General features: G+C 37.1%; 2 protein-coding genes across 3 annotated transcripts; both read right to left on the bottom strand.

The window, feature by feature from the left end:
• Positions 1-4806: 4806 nt before the first annotated feature.
• LOC107598507 (protein LTV1 homolog) lies at positions 4807-12509 on the bottom strand. 2 transcript variants are annotated; one of them, XM_016289877.1, is made up of 12 exons: positions 12354-12509; positions 11860-11991; positions 11575-11754; positions 10482-10569; positions 9123-9240; positions 8889-8971; positions 7955-8100; positions 7146-7273; positions 6908-7053; positions 6438-6490; positions 5521-5712; positions 4807-5196 (listed from the first exon to the last, which is right to left on the bottom strand). In XM_016289877.1, exons 1-12 carry the CDS (start codon positions 12354-12356, stop codon positions 5083-5085), a joined length of 1383 nt encoding a protein of 460 aa, XP_016145363.1. In that variant the 5' UTR covers positions 12357-12509; the 3' UTR covers positions 4807-5082. The 2 variants fall into 2 exon arrangements, with proteins under 2 accessions (XP_016145363.1, XP_016145362.1); XM_016289876.1 differs by having other exon boundaries at positions 7955-8103; positions 8892-8971.
• A 1273-nt stretch (positions 12510-13782) lies between these two features.
• Positions 13783-24199, bottom strand: LOC107598506 (calpain-9-like). Its single transcript, XM_016289875.1, has 20 exons — positions 23735-24199; positions 21265-21334; positions 20519-20637; positions 20302-20435; positions 19721-19889; positions 19557-19640; positions 19382-19467; positions 18753-18830; positions 18320-18480; positions 18007-18164; positions 17696-17904; positions 17051-17087; positions 16838-16918; positions 15723-15780; positions 15576-15640; positions 15348-15416; positions 15142-15220; positions 14933-15049; positions 14696-14754; positions 13783-14413 (listed from the first exon to the last, which is right to left on the bottom strand). The coding sequence occupies exons 1-20, from the start codon at positions 23939-23941 to the stop codon at positions 14387-14389; spliced, it is 2067 nt and encodes a 688-aa protein (XP_016145361.1). The 5' UTR covers positions 23942-24199; the 3' UTR covers positions 13783-14386.
• Positions 24200-26111: the final 1912 nt, after the last annotated feature.

Raw genomic sequence — 26111 nt, 5'->3', positions numbered from 1 at the left:
ATAAAAAAAAAACCTCACCTGAAGAATCTTCAGCAGCTTTTTCTATATTATAATCTGGATAGCTGGCCAATCACAGCACACCTCGCTTTTCAGACTGATGAGCTTTGTAAAAATCGATGCGTTTCAGAAAGGCGGGGCATAGAGGAGAAACAATAATGTACAGTATGTGGAAAATAATTAGTTAATAGTTTTTTTAACCTTAAACCGCATAAACACATTTCATTACACCAAATACACCAAATAATGTTCTTTTTAGCAGCATCATATGACCCCTTTAATAAAGACCAAAATGCAACATAAAAGTAGCTGAAGTCTTCTGAAGTCATATGATCGCTCCATTTGAGGAACAGATTCAAATTTAAGTAATTATACATTTTCAAATCAATAACAAAAAAATTTAAAGTGAAATATTTGTATTATTTCAAATAACTGTTTTCTATGTGAACATATTGTAAAATGTAATTTATTTCTGTAATCAAAGCTGAATTTTCAGCATCGTTACTCCAGCTTTCAGTGTCACATGATCCTTCAGAAATCATGAAAATATGCTGATTTGCTGCTCAAGAAGCATTTATTATTATCAGTGTTGAAAACAGTTGTGCTCTTTTTGGGGAAACTATAGTTTTCTCTCACTTTTGAGCGGTTTAATTTTATTTAACAAACAAATCTTATTGACCCCAAATCTTTGGAACAGTAGTGTACAGTATATATCAAGTCAAATAGAATGCATAAATAATGACAAAATGCTTATTTTTGTATGAACTGTTCTTTTAAATAGTTATAACTGTTGTTTTCTCCACAGGGGATGAATGAAGTCTGTGAAACCTGTCAAATTAAGCAAAATACATCATGCGAGATGTCCGTTGTGTTTTCTCACACCTCGCTTTTCAGACTGATGAGCTTTGTAAAAATCGATGCGTTTCAGAAAGGCGGGGCATAGAGGAGAAACAATAATGTACAGTATGTGGAAAATAATTAGTTAATAGTTTTTTTAACCTTAAACCGCATAAACACATTTCATTACACCAAATACACCAAATAATGTTCTTTTTAGCAGCATCATATGACCCCTTTAATAAAGACCAAAATGCAACATAAAAGTAGCTGAAGTCTTCTGAAGTCATATGATCGCTCCATTTGAGGAACAGATTCAAATTTAAGTAATTATACATTTTCAAATCAATAACAAAAAAATTTAAAGTGAAATATTTGTATTATTTCAAATAACTGTTTTCTATGTGAACATATTGTAAAATGTAATTTATTTCTGTAATCAAAGCTGAATTTTCAGCATCGTTACTCCAGCTTTCAGTGTCACATGATCCTTCAGAAATCATGAAAATATGCTGATTTGCTGCTCAAGAAGCATTTATTATTATCAGTGTTGAAAACAGTTGTGCTCTTTTTGGGGAAACTATAGTTTTCTCTCACTTTTGAGCGGTTTAATTTTATTTAACAAACAAATCTTATTGACCCCAAATCTTTGGAACAGTAGTGTACAGTATATATCAAGTCAAATAGAATGCATAAATAATGACAAAATGCTTATTTTTGTATGAACTGTTCTTTTAAATAGTTATAACTGTTGTTTTCTCCACAGGGGATGAATGAAGTCTGTGAAACCTGTCAAATTAAGCAAAATACATCATGCGAGATGTCCGTTGTGTTTTCTGAGCACAGAGGCGAATACTGCATCATTCTGACTGGAAATATCGAACAGAAGTTTTTCTATCCCAGAAGCAGCTGTTTCACAGGAGACATAAGAAGCTGTAAGTGCAATTTCAATCAAGCAATCTTCCATTCACTTCACAAGGCAGATAACAGTAGAAATGCAACATCCATCTGAACAGAGCTGAATTAGACAAATGCAATTATTTTGTAGTTTTTATTACTTTATTATGTATTGTATTTGCTAGTTACTTATAATAGAGAATTTGTAAGTACATACCAACTTTTGGCTTCTAACATATTAGGTAGCAAATTAAAGTATTAAAAATATTTAAATACTGAAGGCAGATTATATATTTTTATACATGAGACAAAACATATGGGCTCAATGGTACCAAGCTGAAACAGAAACCAAGCATTATGAAGGGATATTAAATGATAAACCCAACAATAAATACATGCGCAGCTGAGGACTGATCCTTCAGAAATCATGAAAATATGCTGATTTGCTGCTCAAGAAGCATTTATTATTATCAGTGTTGAAAACAGTTGTGCTCTTTTTGGGGAAACTATAGTTTTCTCTCACTTTTGAGCGGTTTAATTTTATTTAACAAACAAATCTTATTGACCCCAAATCTTTGGAACAGTAGTGTACAGTATATATCAAGTCAAATAGAATGCATAAATAATGACAAAATGCTTATTTTTGTATGAACTGTTCTTTTAAATAGTTATAACTGTTGTTTTCTCCACAGGGGATGAATGAAGTCTGTGAAACCTGTCAAATTAAGCAAAATACATCATGCGAGATGTCCGTTGTGTTTTCTGAGCACAGAGGCGAATACTGCATCATTCTGACTGGAAATATCGAACAGAAGTTTTTCTATCCCAGAAGCAGCTGTTTCACAGGAGACATAAGAAGCTGTAAGTGCAATTTCAATCAAGCAATCTTCCATTCACTTCACAAGGCAGATAACAGTAGAAATGCAACATCCATCTGAACAGAGCTGAATTAGACAAATGCAATTATTTTGTAGTTTTTATTACTTTATTATGTATTGTATTTGCTAGTTACTTATAATAGAGAATTTGTAAGTACATACCAACTTTTGGCTTCTAACATATTAGGTAGCAAATTAAAGTATTAAAAATATTTAAATACTGAAGGCAGATTATATATTTTTATACATGAGACAAAACATATGGGCTCAATGGTACCAAGCATTATGAAGGGATATTAAATGATAAACCCAACAACAAATACATGCGCAGCTGAGGACGATGTAATTTGCTGATGTTTTTCGTTCTTCCATCCAGATCCTCCGGTCACCGTGTACGTGTATCCAGTGCTGGGAGTTGTCTTAACGCTGCTGTTCATAACTGCCGTCATTATGCTGTTAGCGAAGAAGTGCAACTCAGAAATGAAGAAGAAAGTTCCCTCTATGTTCCAGCATTTCTTTGTAAGTTGCTGTTTGACCTTTTCCAGTAAAACATTGATACAAACTGAATGCAACATTATGCAAATGCTAAATTATTTCCTTTTTTTTTTTACTATAATTAGCTTCCACTTGTCTACTTGCATCAATGCTGCACAATCCTGTTTACGCAAGACATCAAAATGTTCATATGTATTTACAAAATCAACAGCATTTGTAAATATGGGTCTGGCTTCTGGTCTCATCCGCATCCAGCTATTTTTAGCTGTACAAAACCGCTTGTTTTGCTGCTTGATATTACCATACTTTTTTAATGTATTCTCTAATTATGAACACACTGGTTTGTAGTGCAAACAGTTTTCCCGTTTACTGCACTTTGTTATTCTTCTCGTTATTTCCCTATAGCCACTAATCATCCGCTAGTCTCGCCCATAGGCTTACTTTCGCATTGAAGATTAAGGTGGATAAAGTTGACTACTATCCATTTAATACTCCAGAAAACTATTAGAAAAGAAAAGAACCAGTCACCATCAGTGTTGTTATTTAACTAAAATGATTAACATTTGCTTTTGGTCACTTAAGCTGAAATAAAATAAAATCTAAATATCAGAGGAAAATCTAAATCTAAAACTTAAAACGCTCTTGGAAGCTCACTGAAAAAAAAAAAAAAAAGTTTACATACTATAATTACTCAAATTAAACTGCAATAAAAAGACATTAAAACTAAATAACAAATATTAATGTAAATCTTAAAATTAGGTTGAACTAAAAATGTTGCCTTGGAAGCTCGCTGAAATAAAAATGAAAGTACTATGATTACTAAAAATAGAACTGCGATAAAAATAAAAATAAATAAAATAACAAATATTAAATGAAAATCTTAAACTACGAAAAAAAAGTATAAATTAGAAATGCTGTCTCGGAAACAAACAGAAACAAAATCAAATTTAAGTAGGCTAGGATCATGTGACACTGAAGACTGGAGGAATGATGCTGAAAATTCAGCTTTGATCACAGCAATAAATTACATTTGAAAATGTAATCAAACAGAAAAGTTATTTTAAATTTGTAGTAATATTTCACAATATTACTGTTTTTATTTTTGATCAAATAAATGCAGCCTTGATGAGCAGAAGATACTTTTTTCAAAAACATTAAGAAAACAAATCTCCCTGTACAGTAGTGCGTTTAAGTTGCTACTAAACATCTTTTAAAGACACTGTTGGTTTGGTTGTTTTTGTATGCCAGAGCTTTTATAAAACACTTCCAGCTTGCAATTACAATTTCCAACAAAGATGTGAACATTTTCATCAACTCAAACTCGCTGTAATTCTGACACGACGTGAACTCATTAGAGCGTGGTCATGTAGCAGATCTTCAACATGCTCACTCCATGAATAAAACAGGAACTTTTGAGGCCAAAGTTGTTTATTGTTCAATCCTGTGAATTGCATTTATGCACAATACATAATGATGGGAGATAACAAGAGATTTTCATCATGATGAACTGACAAGCCATTTTATAAAGCCATCCTATCTAGCTACAGGCAGCGGATAGTTTGCATAAAGTTATATTGTGCCACTTGTAAAAAAAAAAAAAGTTTTTATTAAAACTGGACTGGGATTCTATGGGAAAAATAGTACTTGCATTGTTGTTGTTGTTGTTTTTTAATATAACTGATTGAAAACCTTTGAATATGCTAAAATGTTTAATTACATTTCGTACAAAAAAAAAATCTGCCGAGTCAAACAATCAAACGTAAATGGAACAGTTTCTGTAGATTCCATTTGTTATGATGTCTCTATGACAACACATGGCAATACTGGCTGTATGAGTCAAAACAAACATGGAAGTTCTGGTAAGGAAAATTATGCCATCATGTACTGCGACAGTGTATCCCGTGAGCTGACGTGTCTTCAGTGAGGTCCTGTAGTCTCCGCTGGTGTTGGAAACAATCTCTGGAGCGTCTCTGCCGTCCTACGAGAGCTTCAGGCCCTGAACGTTTGCTCTTAAATTAACCATCTGCTTCTCCTGCATCTGCTTCTCCTGTTTGAACGCCAGTTTGTTTGATTTCTTCTCTGACCTCCTCTCCTAAAGCAACAATGAATGAAAATAAAGGTGCTTTTTAGGTAGTTATACTGCCAAGTGGTTAATACGGAGCCAACTTCCTCTTCCAATGTGAGATTTGTTTTCTCATTTTATAAAATAAGCAAAGAAATCCCAAGTCTGGCAACTTGAAGTGCCAACACACTTCTCCTCAACTAGCTAATGTCTGGCAGGCCATAACGCCGAGATAACAGGTAGATAATCACAACATAAAGTGTGCTAGATTCATATTTAATATTATTTCCAGCATGACGCATCAGATGAGACAAACGAAACACTGCCATCTGGAGGCGCCGCGGCCGTACACACCTTCCTCTCCGTCTTGATGGTCTGTTTCCTGGCTCTCCTCTCCTCTGCGCTCTCGTCCCGTGAGCGGGGCTGTGTGGAGGCTCGGGGCAGGTCCGAGTCGTTGATCCTCTCCATCCTCTCCACCTGTTTGGCCGTCAGGCCTCGTTTCGGCAGGACGTCCAGAGGAATCCCTGTCTTATCGGACACTCGGATCTGCAAACACATGTTTACATTATGCATCAGGCAGTTGCTTTCATCCAAAGAAACTTGCTTTGCATTCAAGATCTAGATAGATAATATTAGTTCATGCAGGATTCAAACCCCATAGCCTTGGTGTCGCAAGCATGCACTATGGGCCACGCCTCTTGGTGTTTGTGTTTTTAAGCTCTAGTAATGCTTATGTAACCCCATCCATCCTGATGAACAAACATGTTCTGCTCTAATGACCTCTGAAATGGAAACCGGCATGCAAAATGGACGTGGATTTGAATTGGAAATTTAACTCGCAGTGAATCTGATCAGTCCCTTTCCTTCTTTATCCGTCTAATAAAAGGAGTGAACAATTGATTAAATATGAAGCATGCAAGGCAGGTTTCTTCACCTTTGGGGGGTTCTGGATCAGTTTGGGCCGGTTGTAGAGGTTGGAGTACGTACCTGTGAGAGAAAGATGAAAATGATTATGATAACGTTATAATTTTGATACTTGGTTTTCAAAGCATACTGCAATATCCTTTTAATATGTAGAAATACATAAGATATTGTGATACAAATATAATTTTCTTATATTTGTATATATATATATATACACAAATGGACGTGGATTTGAATTGGAAATTTAACTCGCAGTGAATCTGATCAGTCCCTTTCCTTCTTTATCCGTCTAATAAAAGGAGTGAACAATTGATTAAATATGAAGCATGCAAGGCAGGTTTCTTCACCTTTGGGGGGTTCTGGATCAGTTTGGGCCGGTTGTAGAGGTTGGAGTACGTACCTGTGAGAGAAAGATGAAAATGATTATGATAACGTTATAATTTTGATACTTGGTTTTCAAAGCATACTGCAATATCCTTTTAATATGTAGAAATACATAAGATATTGTGATATATATATAGGAAAATTATATTTGTATATATATATATATACACATACATACACGCAATATATACACAAATCACACCCTGTACACACACACATATATATTTTTTTCATTCTAATATGCCGATTTATTATCAATATACTGTGTACATTGTACATTTTTTTTAGATAACTGTATATAACTGCATATTAAAGAACGTGAATATATTGTAAAATGTCATTTATTCCTGTAATTAAAGCTGAATTTTCAGCATCTTGACTCCAGTCTTCAGTGTCACGTGGTCCTTCAGAAACTCTATGGATCCAGACTCACTGATGATGGTCTCACAGTCCCAGCGCTCTGTAGGCGGCTCAATGACCATCGTCTCAATCTCCACCTCTTCGTCATCATCCTCTTCTTCATCTTCCTCTTTCACAGAGGGCAGCTCTGCAGGACCCAGCTGATCTGGTTTCTGACATCTACACACACACAAAGTGATGAGCTCTTCTGCTGTGATCTCTCTCACACACACACGCACACACACAGATCCATGACAGTCGCACACACTCACTCTTTCTCTTTCTGTATGAAGTAGTCTTTGATGACCTCCTCCAGTCGCTTGCTGTCCGGTTCGATGTAGCCCTCCAGCTCTGCGTTATCCAGCGCGCCTATCTCGTCATCATCAAACTGCTCGTAAAACTATTCAACAAACATACAATTACTGATTGATTACTGAAGTCTCTTCTGCTCACCAAGGCTGCATTTAGTTGATAAAAATACAGTAAAAACAGTGTTATTGTGAAATATTATTACCAGGGTTTGAAATGAACACCCGCCAAATGCAGGTAAAAATCAGAAGTGGTGGGTAACGCTGTCAAATCACTAGCCAATTTGGTGGGTTACTTTTCTTAAATTATGTTCACACATTAATTTCTTGGGCAAGTTCATTTAAGCCAAATCTGTGCAGATTATTTATTTTTGGCTAGTAGAAATTATGAATGGCTGATAACTTTTTTGGGCCAAATTAGCTGGTGAGTGAAAACGTTAAAATTCAAACCCTGAAAAAACAACTGTTTTCTATTGTAATATATATTAAAATGTAATTTATTCCTGTGATCAAAGCTGAATTTTCAGCATCATTACTCCAGTCTTCAGTGTCTATCTCATTGTTTGGTGACTTTTTGCAACTACACAACAAAGAAAAAAATACACTTTAATTTTTTTAATTTGTGCATGGCTGTGGCACTTTAAATGTGGCGAATTGTAAACATTTCAGAAAAGAAACAAATGTTGCTGTGTTGTAGTTAAAGATTAATTTGTGCTCAATGTGAACAGGCACTAATGTTCATCATTACGTGTGTGGAAGACCTGCTGGCTGACCTTCTCGAAGCGGTCGTCCAGGAGCGTGAGCTGCTCGTTCCTCCTCATGATGGAAGACGTGAGCGAATACTCTGTGAAACGACTCTTCGTCTCACAGTCGGCAAACATGAACTCTCTCCGGCCGCCTTCCTCATCCTCTGACAGACCACCTTCTGAATCACAATCTTGCTCCTCGTTTTCATCATCGTCCTCATCCGTGTCCTCCCATTCATCATCATCATCATCACCACTGAGGTCAAAAACCAAAAGGAAATGTGGGCGGGGTTATGCAGATTCAAGCATCCATCCCACTGGTTAACTCACTTAATTTACATCCAACTTATCCAAACATCGACAAGCTATCAGGCTCATGCTAATGTTTTGTCATTTGTCAGTTTTACCCCATAACGTCATTGGCTTTGATGATGAAGTCATCTTCCAGCATGTTCTCTGGGTCGTCGAAATCAAAGTCCTCATCCAGCGCAGCGACAATGTCAGGATCCATATCCAACCGCGGCCCTGGAAAGCAAGAAGCAAAACTACATTTGCCTAAAAGTATTTTGCTATATTATATATTTTAAACCTTTTGCTTAAAATATATATATATTTTTTTTCCTTTTTGTAAATCAAGGTCACATTACCATTTACTATTGTTTGGCTTTGCCACTTATCAATATATATGTTAAAAAGTAATTTATTTCTGTGATGAAAAGATCATTTTCGTTTTCAGCATCATTACTCCAGTCTTCAGTGTCACATGATCCTTCAGAAATCACTCTAACATACTGATTGGCTGCTCTTATCATTATCAGTGTTGAAAACAGTTGTGCTGCTTCATATTTTTGTGAAAACAGTGATATTTTTGTCATAAAAAGTAAAAAAAAAAAATTAATTTACAGAAATTTGAAATGCCTTTATGGACACTTTTAATTGATTTATTGCATCCTTGACAGACCACCTTCTGAATCACAATCTTGCTCCTCGTTTTCATCATCGTCCTCATCCGTGTCCTCCCATTCATCATCATCATCATCACCACTGAGGTCAAAAACCAAAAGGAAATGTGGGCGGGGTTATGCAGATTCAAGCATCCATCCCACTGGTTAACTCACTTAATTTACATCCAACTTATCCAAACATCGACAAGCTATCAGGCTCATGCTAATGTTTTGTCATTTGTCAGTTTTACCCCATAACGTCATTGGCTTTGATGATGAAGTCATCTTCCAGCATGTTCTCTGGGTCGTCGAAATCAAAGTCCTCATCCAGCGCAGCGACAATGTCAGGATCCATATCCAACCGCGGCCCTGGAAAGCAAGAAGCAAAACTACATTTGCCTAAAAGTATTTTGCTATATTATATATTTTAAACCTTTTGCTTAAAATATATATATATTTTTTTCCTTTTTGTAAATCAAGGTCACATTACCATTTACTATTGTTTGGCTTTGCCACTTATCAATATATATGTTAAAAAGTAATTTATTTCTGTGATGAAAAGATCATTTTCGTTTTCAGCATCATTACTCCAGTCTTCAGTGTCACATGATCCTTCAGAAATCACTCTAACATACTGATTGGCTGCTCTTATCATTATCAGTGTTGAAAACAGTTGTGCTGCTTCATATTTTTGTGAAAACAGTGATATTTTTGTCATAAAAAGTAAAAAAAAAAAATTAATTTACAGAAATTTGAAATGCCTTTATGGACACTTTTAATTGATTTATTGCATCCTTGATGAACAAAAATATTAAATAAAAAAACAACAACACCATAAATCTTATTGAACCCAAACTTTTGAACTGTATAGTATTAAAAAAATAATAAAACATGACCCATCCCTGTCTGAGGCCTTATTTTACATTTACATTACATTTAGCAGATGCTTTTATCCAAAGCAACTTACAAATGAGGACAATAAAAGCAGTCAAAACTAACAAAAGAGCAACAACATATAAGTGCAAATGACAAGTCTCCGTTAGCCTAACGCAGTACACGTAGCTAAGTGTATATACACTGAACAAAATTATAAATGCAACACTTTTGTTTTTGCCCCCATTTGTAATGAGCTGAACTCAAAGTCTAAGACTTTTTCTATGTACACAAAAGGCCTATTTCTCTCAAATACTGTTCACAAATCTGTCTAAATCTGTGTTAGTGAGCACTTCTCCTTTGCCGAGATAATCCATCCACCTCACAGGTGTGGCATATCAAGATGCTGATTAGACAGCATGATTATTGCACAGGTGTGCCGCCACAATGCCACAATAAAAGGCCACTCTCTAAAAATGGGGGCAAAAACAAAAGTGTTGCGTTTATAATTTTGTTCAGTGTATATATATATATATATTATACACACACACACACACACACAAAGAATAACAAGTAGATAGAATAGAAAAAATAGAAAGCTAGTGTTTTTTTTGGTTTTCTTCATGAATCGACCAATGAATCAAGACAGCCAATGAGGTATGATCTGAAATAAAGTAAATGTTTGCTCTGCAGGTTTGTGAACGCAGACACGTGAGCAGGACTTGTTCTGATCTCACCTGAAACAGGAGCTGCTTTGTTTAATAAACCCACTTCCTCTTCAAACTCAGATGCGAACACAGACGAGGGCAGTTTGATGGAGGCCGTCTGCATGTATGACAAACATCAACATCAGCATGTCATCAAAACACAAGCGGAACGATGCTTATTAACTGCAGGAGACGCAACCGGACCATAATGCGGTTTGTTGTCACCCTCACTCTAGCTGCACGCATATTTTTAGTAAAAATAACCACAAGGTTATCTAATAACACATTTAACATTTCAAATCTTTCGTGTCATGGAAAATGGACCAAAATATTGATGAAATCAGGGATGTGTACACATTTTTGTTCCCTAATATGGCCTACTTTTGATTTGAATTAGCAAGTAACAAAACCTGATTCACAGCTGTGATGTAAACTAGAAGCTGATGGCTATTAATAAGAACTTCCACAATTTCATGTTTTCATTGGAAATATGTCAACATGAAAGAATTAACCCGTGCTGAAAATCCTTTACCTAATTTAGTGTTTTTGTCTGGCCTTTTAAAAACAGCTTATCAATCATCTCTTGTTATGTTATACTACCACCAAATCTTGGAATCAATCTTTCTGTCTTCTTTCAATTAGCACAGGTTTTGTATTTTGTTTTGAAATTGATTGATCGTAGCCCTTATCGATCTGAGCTTATGCACCTCGGTTTTTGATTGAAAAAAGCATTGTTGTTGACCATTTTGGCAATATCATCTCAAAAATGGTGCATAAGATGCATAAGCTCAGGCCTACGATCAATAAATTCTTGAGTAATTTAAAGAAAAATAAGTTGATAAAAAAATTTAATCCAATATTTGGTGATAATTTATCATTTTTGTAGGCCGGTCATTTTTCACCACGGTGTAACAAGGTGGGGTGATCTTTCTGTACCGTGTTCCACAGAAAAATAAAGTCACGCAGGTTTGATAAGACACGAGGGCGAGTCTTTTCATTTTTGTGTGGACTATTCCGGTGCAGTATACATTTTACAAATTACACAATCAGTGTCACATGTGCAGAATATATAATTGTCATTTATGGCGATCTAAAGGCTGCATGGGGGAGCTGCTGGCCTTACAGGGACGTTGGCATCCTCTTCGTCCTCTGCAGGTTTTGGTCGTGCGTCTCTGCGTAAGCGAGGAGCAGAGACCAGCTCTGCGGGCTGGGGTGCCTCTCTCAGGTGCTGCAGGTAATTGTAGTCGTCATCAAAAAACACTCCGAAGTTGCGCTGTTCCTCCTTCCTCTTCTCCACCTCCACCTGCAGGGACAAATGCCAACTTCAGTGACACGGTCAGGGGTGATATATGTGAGTGTCATGCGTACTGCGTAACACTACAGAAGCTGTTTGGTGTGTTTGTTATACCTTGGCAGCGGGCAGAAGGACATGCTGAGGTGCTGTCTCGTCTGCAGCGAGCGGGTCTTTCTGACTTCTGTGCACCAGGTGGAAGGACACTGCGTTCTCCTTACTGATGAAGGCTTTCTTCTTTCTGTGAGGCTGGAGACAGAGAGATCACAACGATAATGCGCCAACACACAAAACTGTCATATTCTGGGACCGCAGGATCATTTCAGTCACTTCTGGATTCATTTTATTTCATCTTTGTGTGTTTGGGCCAAAATGTTTTACAATAAAAACATTTAATATTACAATAAGACTGCTTGCTGCCTTATTAAAACGTAACACAAAACTAAAGCATAAACCTTGACTGAAACAAGTCTATTTTAGAACACAGGCATTGAATTTCGTGTTTAAATGATCAAGTTATTTAATAACCAACTGTGCAACATGTGATTTACACACTTACTGGATTCAGTAGCCTGACAGCTAAATATGTAAACAAGACTGAAGTTACTCACCATTCTTACGAGTTACTGTATTATCCAAACGTTTGTATTACAGGTATGAAGTGACTTTAATAGTATCAATGTTATGAAACGTGAACAACGAAGAATCAAACAGAAATTCTACTGTCAGCTCGAGACGCATGGACAACAGCGGCCATTTTTGGACTATACCATCCCGACTGACTGAAGGAGGAGCGATAGTCTTGGCTTAAAAATCTGTTATAAACAACATGGTATTATTTATACATAGTGCTATTTAAGATTTGTATATACATGATTTGAAATGATATACTGAAGCGATCGAATAAATGACAGCGCTACCAGGCGCGACCGTTGTAGTTGAAGAAACACCCCTGAATCAGTTTTGGTTTAGTCTAAACGAGGGACTGATTAACGACGTTAAGACGCTACCCTAACAAATTCAACATTGCTGAGAAACAAAAAAAGGGGGGAAAAGTAATAATAAATAAAAAACATTTCTGAGAAAAAAACAAAAAAAAACATTTCTGAGAAATTATCACGTTACGTCAAAAAAATCTGTTCCATCCAACAGCTACAGTAACGGAGGTCTTAATTTGGTTGACTTTGCAACGTTAAATAATACCTTTAAAATCAACTGGTTCAAAAATCCATCCAGTATTTGGAATATTATACCAGAATAAATCTTTTCACAGTTGTGGAGGTTTGAATGTTCTATTATTATGTAGCTACAGTATTGAGAAGATCCCTGTTGCTCTCTCTAATTTCCACAAACAAGCACTTTTGGCATGGTCTATGATTTTCAAACACAATGTTTCTCCAACTAATCACTTCATTTGGAATAATAAGAATATCTGTTATAAACATAAGTCCCTATTTTTTGAAAACTGGTTTAAGAATGGTATCAATCGGGTTCTTCTGCATTCTACTGTACGGACGTAACTTTACTTTCCCTTCAGCCTGAGGCTTATTCATTTCACTTCTGGTGTGAAAAGGCTTTTATATTTGCCAAAAATATAACTTTTTATTTTAAATACAAACAAGCAAGCCCTGTCCAGATTTAAAAAGTAACGCAAAAGTAACGTAACGCATTACTTTCCATAAAAAGTAACCAAGTACCGTAATTAGTTACTTTTTTTATGGAGTAATGCAATATTGTAATGCATTACTTTTAAAAGTAACTTTCCCCAACACTGCTTTGGTGCTATCCCGAATGGTCTAATTATGTTATTCAAGGGCCATCTTAGGTCAGACAGAATGTAACAATAAGGTAAATATATAAATATAATAGGTCTATAACTAATATAGATATATATGAATTCAGATTAAGGGAAAAAAACACCAGGCACGCATAATTATACATTTAAATATATCAAGAAAAGAAAGAAAGACATTTGTTTGTTAGTTTTAATGTAAAATTGTACCCCTTTATATTGTATGCACGCTGATATGGCACGTTTCAGTTTTGTTAATTCATTTATTTGCTTGCTTGATTTGTTGAAAATGTTTAATTTCATTAACCAGTAATACGCTGCCCATTTAATTCATTTTATTTATTTTTATTTTTTGTCCTGGTGATGAATCACTGACAAAATGCGTGGACCTTGTTTAATATTAAACAAAGATTTTTTTTTATTAAACATATTTCAGTAATTGGGTGCTCTATTACAGCTTCTCAATAACAATAGCCGCAGTAATTGATTGTCATTTTTATTCATTTATATTCCTGATTTTGTTCATTTATGCATGCACCTTTCGAGATGAAAACTTGGCGGTTTAGCAGCTCTGTGAATAATACATCTTGCAATTATTACAAATCCTTGCAACATCCATAAAGCGTGAATATGCCTCAAATCACAGAAAAATAACAGTAAACGTGCCATCAAGAACACAACACTGGAGAATGTTTTCACTAAATAATCATAGAAAACCTTTCAGGTAAATCTGTAGCCAGTAGCAATGGGAAAGACCCCACAAACAAACAAACAAAAGCGTGTGTAAAAACTGTTCAGCGTGTTCACAGTGGCACAGCTGACACATTGTTCCTGCTGGATTTTGTTGAATCCTCATATGTTCATGGACAACATCAGGAACTGTGAAGAAATGAAGATTTGTTTATAACTTTGACATGTTAGAATTATTAAAAGGAGTAACACTACTTACTAAAACATATGAAAGCAGCTCAAAATGCATGAAACATGAATTTTGAAAGCAATATGTGCCTTAAAATGTTGCCTAAAGTTGTTAAATAAGGAAACTGCTAAGAACTAGTTTGCATTTTTAACAAATTGGGCAACTGTTGTAGTTCATGTACTGCAAATAAATAAATAATGCTTTCTTTATATTTACTAAAAGGTAAAAAAAAGATGTATTACCTGCATCATGTTCAGACTGATCACTCCTTTCTTTTGACTATCTAAGGCCTGGAAAACTCCTGTAACATAAGTCAAAATCCAGATTTAAATACCAGGTTTTATTTACACTCCACACGTTTTGGAACGTTCTGAATATTAATAATAAAGAAAAATAAATAAATCACAGAAATACACTGCAGTCCAACTCAAAAGTAGAGCTAATCTAAGACTTTTAGTTAATGCATCGTCATAACGTACTGAACATGTTCTCCAGACGCATGATGCATGTCAGGTAATCATCAAAATCAATGTCAAAATTTTCATCTGCAAACCGCAGACCCAGCAACTGCAAAATCTTATTGTTCAGAGTCATGCCTGAATGAAGAAAACACAAACAAGGTCAGAAAAAAACACTGATTTCTAAATGATTGTGTTTAAATTGCACTGTAATGATTCACTGTGTTTACCTGCAGCATTAAGAGCACTGCGCAGCTCGTAGGATGACATGCGTCCAGAGCGGTCCGTATCGTAAGACAGGAACAGCATCTACAACAGCACACGACACAACTTTACAGTTTCTCTGCGCAAGTTTCATTCTGAGAAATATGGTGATATTCTGGAAGATGGTCATTGATGACAAGCTAACAAGTAAATGTATGAGTCTGTAACTTACGATCCATTTCTTCAGCTTTTCCCAGAAGACTTTGAACTCCTCGAATTCCAGCATTCCGGTGTTATCCACCTGCACTCGGTTCAGGAAAACTCAGCAACAATAATACTCACATATCAAAGATGTAAAACTCACACATCATAGGGTTTAATGTTTGATTTTGTAATTAAACCTGAGGCAGAAGTGGGTTAGTTTAGACTAATAACACATGGACGGCCACTAAGAGGATACATCCATCAGGTTGATGATGCTGTGGCAGGTATTGAGGGTCAAACCATCAAACTTCACCTCTTTCCCTGCAGAGAGACAGTTGCATGTTGGCTTTTTATGGTATTTCAGGTTTTGGATTAAAATGCTTGAAAACGGTGACAGACTCACTTCTGCTCAGAACATTGTTCAGCACATGCTGCAGTTCTCTGGCGCTGATGGCTTTATCCTGCATAGAGACATAGGGAACAGTGTCAAATATACAGTAATTCACAATTACACCAGAGGAGGGCGAGTCTGTTTGTTTTGGGATTCCCAAACATTTTCCCAGCCTAACTTCTTTGTTAATGTTTTAATAATTTAATAACACATTCTATGTTCATGTCTCTCTAATGTCAGTTAATGGTCACATGACGTGCAGGTAAACAAACAAAATACGTTTTTTAAATTGCCTTTATATATTTTTAAAATTATATTAATCATTTGACCTAAAATATTTACTTAAAGTGCCCCCTAAGATTTAAGTTAATATTTCAATCATTTAATAATACACTCGCATGATTGCATATTTGCTATTATGTCGGTTAATAGTCACATGACATGCAGGTAAACGAATAAGATGAGACAAATAAACTTTTTTATGGGGTTCTATTTGTGCCAAAAATTAGTCGACTGCTTTGTACTATACATTTGTCTTTGTCTACAGTCATTGCCTAATTGTACAGGTAAGTCAGTATATGTTGATATGTTGTCTGTTGACGTAGTCTTAATCTTTTTACTGCTGTCCTTATTGTCGTTTTGTTCTGTCATCTTATTCTCTTGTCCTGTTCTGTCATCCTTACTGTCATCTTATTCTGTCGTCCTAATGTCGTCTTTACTGTCGTCTTGTTCTGTCATCACGACATTAGGACGAGAGAACAAAACGACAGTAAGGATGACCGTAAAAACAACAGAGAAAAAGATAGCAGGACGACAAATTAAGACGATGTCAACAGACAACATACACGTCAACACATGCTGATTTACCTGAACAATTAGGCAATGACTGTAGACAAAGACAAATGTATAGTACAAAGCACAAAGCTGGCGACTCATTTTTGGCAGAAATGGAACCCCATATTTTTTTATATCTTGATTGTTTTTATTTTAAAATGTATTGTTTACTTTAATGTCACATTTTTAGGATTTGATTAATTGTTAGTTTGTCATCTGCTTTTTATCAACACCCTGCAGTTCGCTTTGGGAAACCCAGCAGTAAACGGTTGACTGGAGTTTTAGTTTCTTACCGATCCGGCGATCTGTTCAAACAGCCTCCTCAGGCCCTTCTCCTCATCTGTCTCCTCCTCAGGTGGGTTTGGCTTCGGTGGCTTCGCAAATTAAAACAGAAACACACATGCGCACACACTTTTAGCATACAACATCAGTGTATGTCGAACTGTTTATGTCCAGTAAACGAGTCTTTCCCAGCTCCCAGCGAGACTATAAATGAACCAACTCACCTCTGGCAGATCTACTTTAATGGTGTTTCCCATCTCACTGCAAACACAAAACACATTACATTGTACAGTTATTTGGTGCAAAAATAAATCTACGGGATATAATGAGTATTCAGTTGAGTGTACTTAAAGGAACTACTTCACTGACCACCATCTGACTCATAATAAATTGTAGTTTTCTTTTTTATGGAAATGTGTTTCCAAAATGCACTGAAGCAAAAACATGTATTGATAAATGAATAGTTCACTATAGTTATAATATGTTTATGATTATATATTTAATGGAATGCCAGTGAAATGCATACACACATGCACACACTAAGATTATTTTGTGAATAATCGCACTGTTATATAAAAAGTTATATGACTTACAGTGCAATATAATGATATGAGTCATATAAACTACTTCCGTATTATTTAAATGGTGCATTTGTGTGTTTTTTGGAGCTGCATCAACATGTTCGCTACAAAAAGAGCTGCATGAAGATTCTTTCAAAATTTCTCCTTTTGTAATCATAGAAAAAATAACAGCATATGAGTTTTGAAAGACATGAGTAAATGTGAGTAAATAATGACAACTTTTATTTTTGGCTGAAAATTGCTTTAAAATCTGGCTGATAACACTGAAGAGTATTTGCATGGACTTACATGGCTCCAGCTTTGTTCTCTGAGAAGATCCGGATTAGGAAATCAGCCTCGTGGTGCGGCTGGAAGGTGGTGGGCACCAGCAGGTAGTTTCCCGGTGGTAGTCTGAAGCGCTCAGACACCTCCCTCATGTTGACGTAAGAGCGGCTCCGCACTTTAGAGCCGTTGTAGCGGAAAAAGTCCTTCCCCTGGTGATCTTGATCATCAGGAGCCTGAGGGTACAGTAAGTGAGCAGGTCAGACTTCAGTGGAGTGAGAGGCACTACATGAAGTTCTTCAAACCCATCTTCCAACACAGTATTACATCTCCCTCACCTCGTAAATGGCAAAGCCAATGGTCTCCATGTCAAGCCCCTCTTTCCTGAGCCGACGGCGGTTCTTCTGCAACAGGGCCACGATGACGCTGCACAGCTTGTCACCCTCATCAGGATGGTCCAGACGAAGCTTAAACTGGGGGTTTGTCCAGAATGTGTCTGAGAAGGGAAAATTGAGATCAAGAGGAACACGAATACAGGTCTAAGCAACTGTAAATAGTCAAATTTCTGGGCCTCATGTATAAACGATGGCATGGATCAGCATGCAAACTTTTATGATGAAATCTATGCGGGGTTTGCTACGTGACACTGACCGATGTAGTTCCTGCAGCCGCCAGCAGTGGAGCCCCTGATCCAGTTGCCCTCAAACAGATTCACTTCCCACTTCTTGCTAACGTCGTCCGACAGAGAATCTGCGGTCAGGTTACAGATCTCAATTTTATCGTAGTTGGCTTTGAAGTCCCCGAACTCCATCCTGCAACACAGCAAGTCATGTTAGTTCACACCACACATCTGAATGAGCTCGCCGAGTCAGATCATCCTGGCTCTCATGTGAAAGCCATTCTTTAAGAGCAATCAACCTGATATGAACTTCTTCTGTTAACTTTCAAAGCCCTTCATAACATACTTTATACACTCGCATAACATAACATACTGTCCTCCCTGAACACTTTCGTTCCTCTAAGACTGCAATGTTAACTGTACCATCATTCAGACTTAGCACTATGGGGGCCATGTCATACATACCAGAACTCTCCGTCATCCAGAGAGTTGTGCAGCAGTCGTGTCTTCTCTGAACTGTCAATAGTGTTCCATTCCCTGGAACTGAAAAACAAGATTTAAAGAAAGAACACAAGAGTATCAGTAATGAAATAATAAAAAATTGCTGCAACTGGGGAACCCCGTGGCTCTTTTTTTCTACATAATAAATGACTTGCACCCCAGAGCGCACAGACAAATTGCAATAACAAATGCTGTTATGTTATCTTGCATTTTGGGTGGATGCTTGATGTTTGGGAACACAATATGAGTTCTGTGAGGCAATTAAACCAAATCATTTTAAATACACAATCTGTTGAGGCAGCATAAGTTCATGAAGTTCATGCATCCATGAATTCATTCAGTAAATGAGTTTTCATCATAGTTTATGTGCATGTTTTCTTATTGAATGAAAACGTTAGCCGCCTCAATTGAGTTTATGTGCATTTTCAACTTATTTCATGCAATATCCCAGAAATCACATAAAAAATTATTGGTTGGAAGCATAGGTAATTATACAACATCTGTATGATGTTTCTTACTGACTACTATTATGAGTTTTTGATCATATTTAACTTATGGACTTCGTTCAAGTGTCACCATTAGTGGACGCTTACTTGTCGCTCCAGGGTCCGTTCCACTCCACCTGACCCCAGGGGTTACGAACACGAATCAGCTGGACCTTTGATCCTCTGTAGTTGACCTGAGGAGACAAGACAAGACGTAAGAGATAATGAAGAGAAAATAAAGAGTAAATCTGTAAAAAAAAAGAGATGAAAATGCTGTGGTTACCTCCTCCACTCCAGTGATGGAATAAGCGTGGCCTTTAACCAGACCAGTAGTGGTTTGTGCTTCAGATTCAGCAGAACTTGTGATCTAATGATACCAAAACACAAACATCTGGAATTTAGGAACGGCTACTGATCTCACTTTGAATTCAACAAAGCTTCGCTTACATCAATGGAGCAGCCGAGCATTGATCCTCTCTCCACGGCTTTCTTGAGGATGAGGAAGAGGTTTGTGGGGGCGTTCTTCGTCTCGTACATCTCGCCCACGCCGCCCGTGAAGTCCTCCATGGCCTCCATGGTGCTTCCTCCTTTCAGGGATTCATAGCTGCCATTCAACCTGAGAGAGAAGCACAGGAGATGATTGACTTACACAAACAGGTTTGACGCCTCAAAGCTAGATATGACAAATCCAATAAAGCCTTATTTATATTGAAAAGAGAAGTATCTTGGGTTTTGTGCTCACAAGTTAATGTCTTAATCTGCCGATCTTGTTACTGTGCTAATTAATAGTGTTTTCACTATATTTTGGATATTGATATCCATTGCAGAATTGATGTCATACGGCTCGTTCACTGAATCGCAGGCCGTCTCAGTGATCAACCGTAAAACAGTGATTCTGTCCTAATTCCCTTGCATATTAATGGTGGAGTTCCCTTTAAAATCTTAAATGATTCCCTTTGAGCTAAATTATTGACCTGTTTCCCTTACAACGTCAAGGCGTATCTTGTTTTGTAAACTCAAGTGCATACTTGGCATAGGCCTTCTCCAGAAGTGCACTCCAGAACTCAGTATTGTCAGCGGAGTGGACGAACACCAGGTTGCTCCTCACACACGGGAGTCGGTCGTCCACCACCACATCCATCCATTTATTATGCTGCCAGAACTGCACAACAAGGTGAGTTTGGTTAGGGTTCGAGGTCATTGGGAAACTGTAGAGAGAGAGAGAGTTCAGAGAGAGGGACTCACCTGGAAATGGAAGATTCCAGCATAGCCGCGATCAAAGTCCTGGTCGTGTGGTACGACCCGCTTTAGTGTGTCCTCATGGAGGGTCAGGGAGGCAATTGCTGCCAACAACCAGCAGTCTCCTGTGTGGCCGTACACGAAGGGCAATATGCATGTAGATCATAATATGATCAGGGTTAATGCATCACAGTGTTGCGGTTAATGCATTATAAGTAATGCAAGTTATGTAATCAGATTACTTTTCCAAGTAATTAGTAAAGTAATGCATTACTTTTACATTTACAACAAAACATCAGAATTGCTTTTTTAAACAAGTAACAAATTACTTTGTTTTCCCATTTATTCACTGACACCTCTCTTCAATCGTGAGTGAAGTGCAGAGGCACTTTGTTCAGCCTGAAGCTTATTAATTTCACTTTTGGTGTGAAAGGGCCCTTAAAGTTGCCAGAAATATAACTTTTGGGGTTTTTGTTATTAAAAAACAATTAAGCAAGCCCAGCCCAGGTGACAAAAAGTAATGCAAAAGTAATGTAATGCATTGTATCACTTTCCATATAAAGTAACTAAGTAACGCAATTAGTTACTTTTTCATGGAGTAATCCAATATTGTAATGCATCACTTTTAGAAGTAACCTTCCCCAACACTGATCCATTATTTTATTCTTTGGTCATTAGAAGTGTTTTGCTCAAATTAGGGTTTCATTTTGTCATAAAACATTTGAGTAATCTGAAACGACAGGAAAACATACCCAGCTGCCCCTGACAGATGTCTGTCCTGGTGGCTCCTCCTGTGATGAATTTTGGGTCTTTGCAGACTTCCTGAATTTGAAATCAGGGAAAAATATCAGTCGTTCAAATCAAATAACATCCATCCGTTAAGCCATCCCTCTATCTATCATCCATCTCGCAGATTTGCTGAATTTGAAGAGATCGGAGAAAAGAAATATCAATTGATCAAATAACATCCACCTGTCATGTTATCTATCCATCGGTGACCGTGATTTCAGCAATTACAACATGTTCCTGGATCAACATTCCAATTAACCAGTCAGAATTGAGGGATAACTTTTCAGGAAATATCTGTTTTAGGCTTACGATCAGGGTTAGGTGCTTCTACACCCTTGGTAACCAGCTATCATTTCACACTGATTTTAGGAATAAATTATGGGTAGGGTTAGGTTTAGGGGTAGGGATTGGGTTTAGTCTATATTTTTGGACAGTAATGATCCAGGATCAACAAAAGATGTTGATCCAGGAACATGTCTTACTTGGAAAAATCACGGCGACCCCATCCATCCATTTAAAGGGGTCACCTGATGGCCATTTTCAACAAGTTGATATGATTCTTTAGGGTCTTAATGAAAAGTCTGTAACTTAGTTTGGTTACAATTTCTCAATGGTAGTGTAAAACACACCTTTTACACCCTGTCAAAAACAGCTCTTTTCAGAGCAAGCTGTTTTGTAGCATTTTCCTTTAAATGTTAATGAGCTCTGCTGACCCCGCCCCTCTCTTCCGAGACGTTCTCTGGGGACGCATTCCCTTCAGAAACAAACGTAATCCACTGTGTCTTCAGCGGCTCAGATGTCGGGAGTAAATGAGGACTGCTATGTTCATTATTACATCCAACAACAGAACACCTCAATCGCTTGGGAGTCATTCTTGTCTACATCTGCTCCGGCGGTGAAACAATGGCAGACTGATGACAGTCACTCAGGGCGGGTCTAAGGTAAGACACCACTCCAGTCTGTGCTGAAATGCTACTGTCAATCAAACTATCGTAGGAGGGGCCTGTCTTTGTGATGTCACACAGACAGGCATCTGAAATCGGCTCGATTTGAGAGAGGGGTAAAGATTTTAGTAGATTAAAAAAAACACTGGTTGGATTTTTATTATAGGGTGGTTGTGTACACACTACCAACACACAGTTCAGTTCAAACAACTTGTAAAAGTGCATGTAGCATCGGATGACCCCTTTAAAAGAAATGTTCTGAATGCAATAATGACAGAAGAGCTGGATGCTGTAGGTTGTTTATACAACAGTATTTTCAGTGTTTACTATTTTTACAGACATTTCCAGAAGATACAACACATCACATGATCTGCTGTTACTGTAGATCTAATGAAGAGTTTGATTAGATACCGAGAGAGATGTGTGAACGCCCATGATGCCTGCGTGAGGTGTGTTCGTATTCTAACACAAGCCCACACTCTTCACACTGCATATCTAAGGTCGCTCTGCAGGAACGCCCTGGAATGAAATGCAGTTGTAGTTTCATTCAGAGGTCTTTTAAAGTTTTACAAGTGTGAAGGAGGGGTGTGGAGCATCTTAGATCATTTTTCATAACTACTGTCAACCTGTTCTTAAACTCAACCCAGTAGTCTATTTCCAACTAAATAAAACCTACATCCACTTTCCATTCAATTGCTCAAGACTAAATAAACAATGCATCCGTGCATGCCAAAATTCCATCTGCATTCCTGACCTGCTGCATGGCATCAGTCTCCAGTGGCTTCATGACTTCATAAATGTCCTTTATGCACAAATATGACCTCTGCTGTGATCGACACTTAAAGGAACGTGACGTGTTAGGGAATAAAGTTCTGGTGTGTTCGTAAGACGGCCAGTCAGGTTGATTTAAGGCCTGAATTATTCTGCAAACTTGCATGACAGGTTTTAAAGTGCCTAAATCACATTCTAAAACATGCAAATTGCACACAAAGGTAGAAGTCGTGTGCCATAAAGGTAAAAAACTATGTTTTTGGAATGTGTATAAACCATTAGTAATTACCAACCATAAAACCACTTCCATTCATTCATCTAACATCCATCCATACATGAACAGGAGGAGCATCACAGAGAAGGAAACGCTTCAGATTTGACAGTTCTAGACATTTGTCAACTTTATGCTTTATAGATTACAACAGACCCCATCAAATTCACCCACAATTCCCTCCGCAGTGCCAATTTATATGAATGAAAAAATCCTTTAGGGTTATCTGCTACACTAGCAGATCTTGCTCCATCAAATCCAGGTGGTTTGTCATGTGATTGGGGTCTCATTTGTTTGGTTGATCAAGTGCTGGTTGATATTTCAGTAACTCAAAAGTGAATAAGTGTGTCAGATTACCCAATTCATCCTACTCTACTTACTGTATGCACCTTATCCAGGAGTCAAAAATGTCATCTTGCAGCATCATGCATACTGCGGGTCACTTACCCCTGGCCTCTTCCATTCAAAGTTAACCGGGACCCTCTGGCTGAAGAAGAGCGATTCGTCCACGGCTGGGAAATCTGGATCCTCAAACAGCTTCCCCTTTTGCAAACACTCCAGGCGGAGCTGCTCAAACGTCTTCCCGTCCCCCTGTGTGCTGTTCACTAGGGTCGCCTGGCCAGAGCCACTCGGCAGAGTCACGCTGTAGGGCATCTTCAAAACAAGCTCCAAAACCACAGACTGGTGACGCTCGTTTGGAGCAGTGAGCTTGTGTTTGAGTGTGTGTGAGATGAGTCCAGCCACTCTTTCCGACAGACAGGCTCGTCAGGTTGGCGTCACACCCATCAAGAGCAGAACTGGTTTGGGTGAAAGCAGCCACGCCTGTGTGCGAGGAGGTGGATCGGATCCTGCTCGAGAACTTTACTACAGTATTACTGCAGTTATCAGTTCAGAAATGAGATCCAGACAACTATGAAATGTTACAAATATATATTTACAAGTATCAGAACGATGCAAAAACATTTCTTTGAAGGAACCAAACAATACAAAAGTCTTTTTTTTCTCTTCACTGTTAAAGACAAACATCCCATGATTGTGTGGTTGACCGCTAGGAACACAAAAAGAAAACTTCAAACAGAGAAACTTGACTTTCTTCATACAAAACAGTGCAGTGCAGGGTTGCAAAATCAGATTCAAGGAAAGTCGTCATTCAGTCCATCCATGAGTTATGCTGCTCAACAGGCTACAAAAGACAAACTGTGGCATTTATATTAATCATTTGTTTTTTTTCTTGAGCTTTCCTGAGGAAGTTTGTTTTGTTGCAGTTAAACTAAACTCAATCCTTAGTGACTGGGGGAATAAAAACTAGGATGATGACAGCTTCGTCAGGACTGTTTTCTGCCTAAACTAGGATGAATCCAGTTTATCTGGCTTCCTGGTGAACTTCCAGGATGTGCTTACCTTTATAAACTTAGGCCATCAACAAACAACAGCAACGTTACAACAGAAATTAGCCAAACTGAAAAATACTGACATGGAAATAATGACCTTTTTTCAGAAAAATATATCTAATATTTATATTTTTATGAAAACAGCAGGCTACTTAGAGGCATCGACACACACATCATAACAAAAATGAACCAAAATATCAACACTCTCACTTCACAAAACACAATGGGTGAATCTCACGAAAACCCGTCAAGAACATGTCCCGACCATATTTCACAAGGGAAAAAAAAAAATGGAAGCACATTTTGCGCAAAGAAAATAAAGCCTATCAAGATGACATAATTTTTTTATGACAATTGTCACCCAAATTCTGATTGTAATGCCACTAATAATGATGATGATGAAAATCAAGGTAGTATTTGTTGTCTTTCCTTTAATAAGATGAAAATGCTGTAAATTATGAATTTATAAGTAATATAATAAATATCTGAATAAATAAGCTTTCCATTGATGTATGGTTTGTTAGGATAGGACAATATTTGGTCGAGATACAACTATTTGAAAATCTGGAATCTGAGGGTGCAAAAAAATCTAAATATTGAGAAAATTGCCTTTAAAGTTGTCCAAATGAAGTTCTTAGCAATGCATATTACTAATCAAAAATTAAGTTTTGATATTTTTATGGTAGGAAATTTACAAAATATCTTCATGGACATTTACACAGCATCTTTACTTAATATCCTAATGATATTAAGGTAATCATAAAAGTGCTCGAATATTTAATTCGATTTTAGGGCATCATAAGCGTGTTGAATTTTTTATTTGATTTCAGGGAATCCTAAGTTTGAATATTTGATTTAGTGTTAGAGAATCATAAGAGTACTTTAAATATTTTAAAATTATTTTTGAATTACTCGATTTCAGAGAATGGTAACACTTTATTTTACGGTGTCCTTGTTACACATTCCATGTACTTACTATTAAACAATAAATTATGCATAATTACATGCACGTAAACCTACAGTAAGTACATGTAGTTAATTAATATTACTCAGTACTTAACTATATAATTACATTTGAACAAGGACACCTTAAAATAAAGTGTAACACAGAGAATCATAAAAGTGCTCAAATATTTTATTCAATTCTAGAGAATCATATGAGTGCCTGAATATTTCATTCGATTTTAGTGAATCATAACAGCGCTTTAAAGGGGTCATATGATGCTGCTAAAAGGAACATTATTTTGTGTATTCACCGTCTCCATGTACACAACATCACTGGGTCCCATCATACAAGCACATGGCTTCTCCTACCATTGCTATGCTGATGACACACAGCTCTATCTCTCGTTTCAACCAGATGATCCAACGGTAGCTGCACGGATCTCAGGCTGCCTGGCAGACATCTCGGCATGGATGAAAGAATATCACTT

The sequence above is a fragment of the Sinocyclocheilus grahami genome, unplaced genomic scaffold (assembly GCF_001515645.1).
Source record: "Sinocyclocheilus grahami isolate Dianchi unplaced genomic scaffold, SAMN03320097.WGS_v1.1 scaffold252.1, whole genome shotgun sequence".
NCBI classification, from domain to species: Eukaryota; Metazoa; Chordata; class Actinopteri; order Cypriniformes; family Cyprinidae; genus Sinocyclocheilus; species Sinocyclocheilus grahami.
The sequence above is the reverse complement of the archived record's forward strand: the minus strand, read 5'-3'. Positions and strand labels throughout refer to the sequence as shown.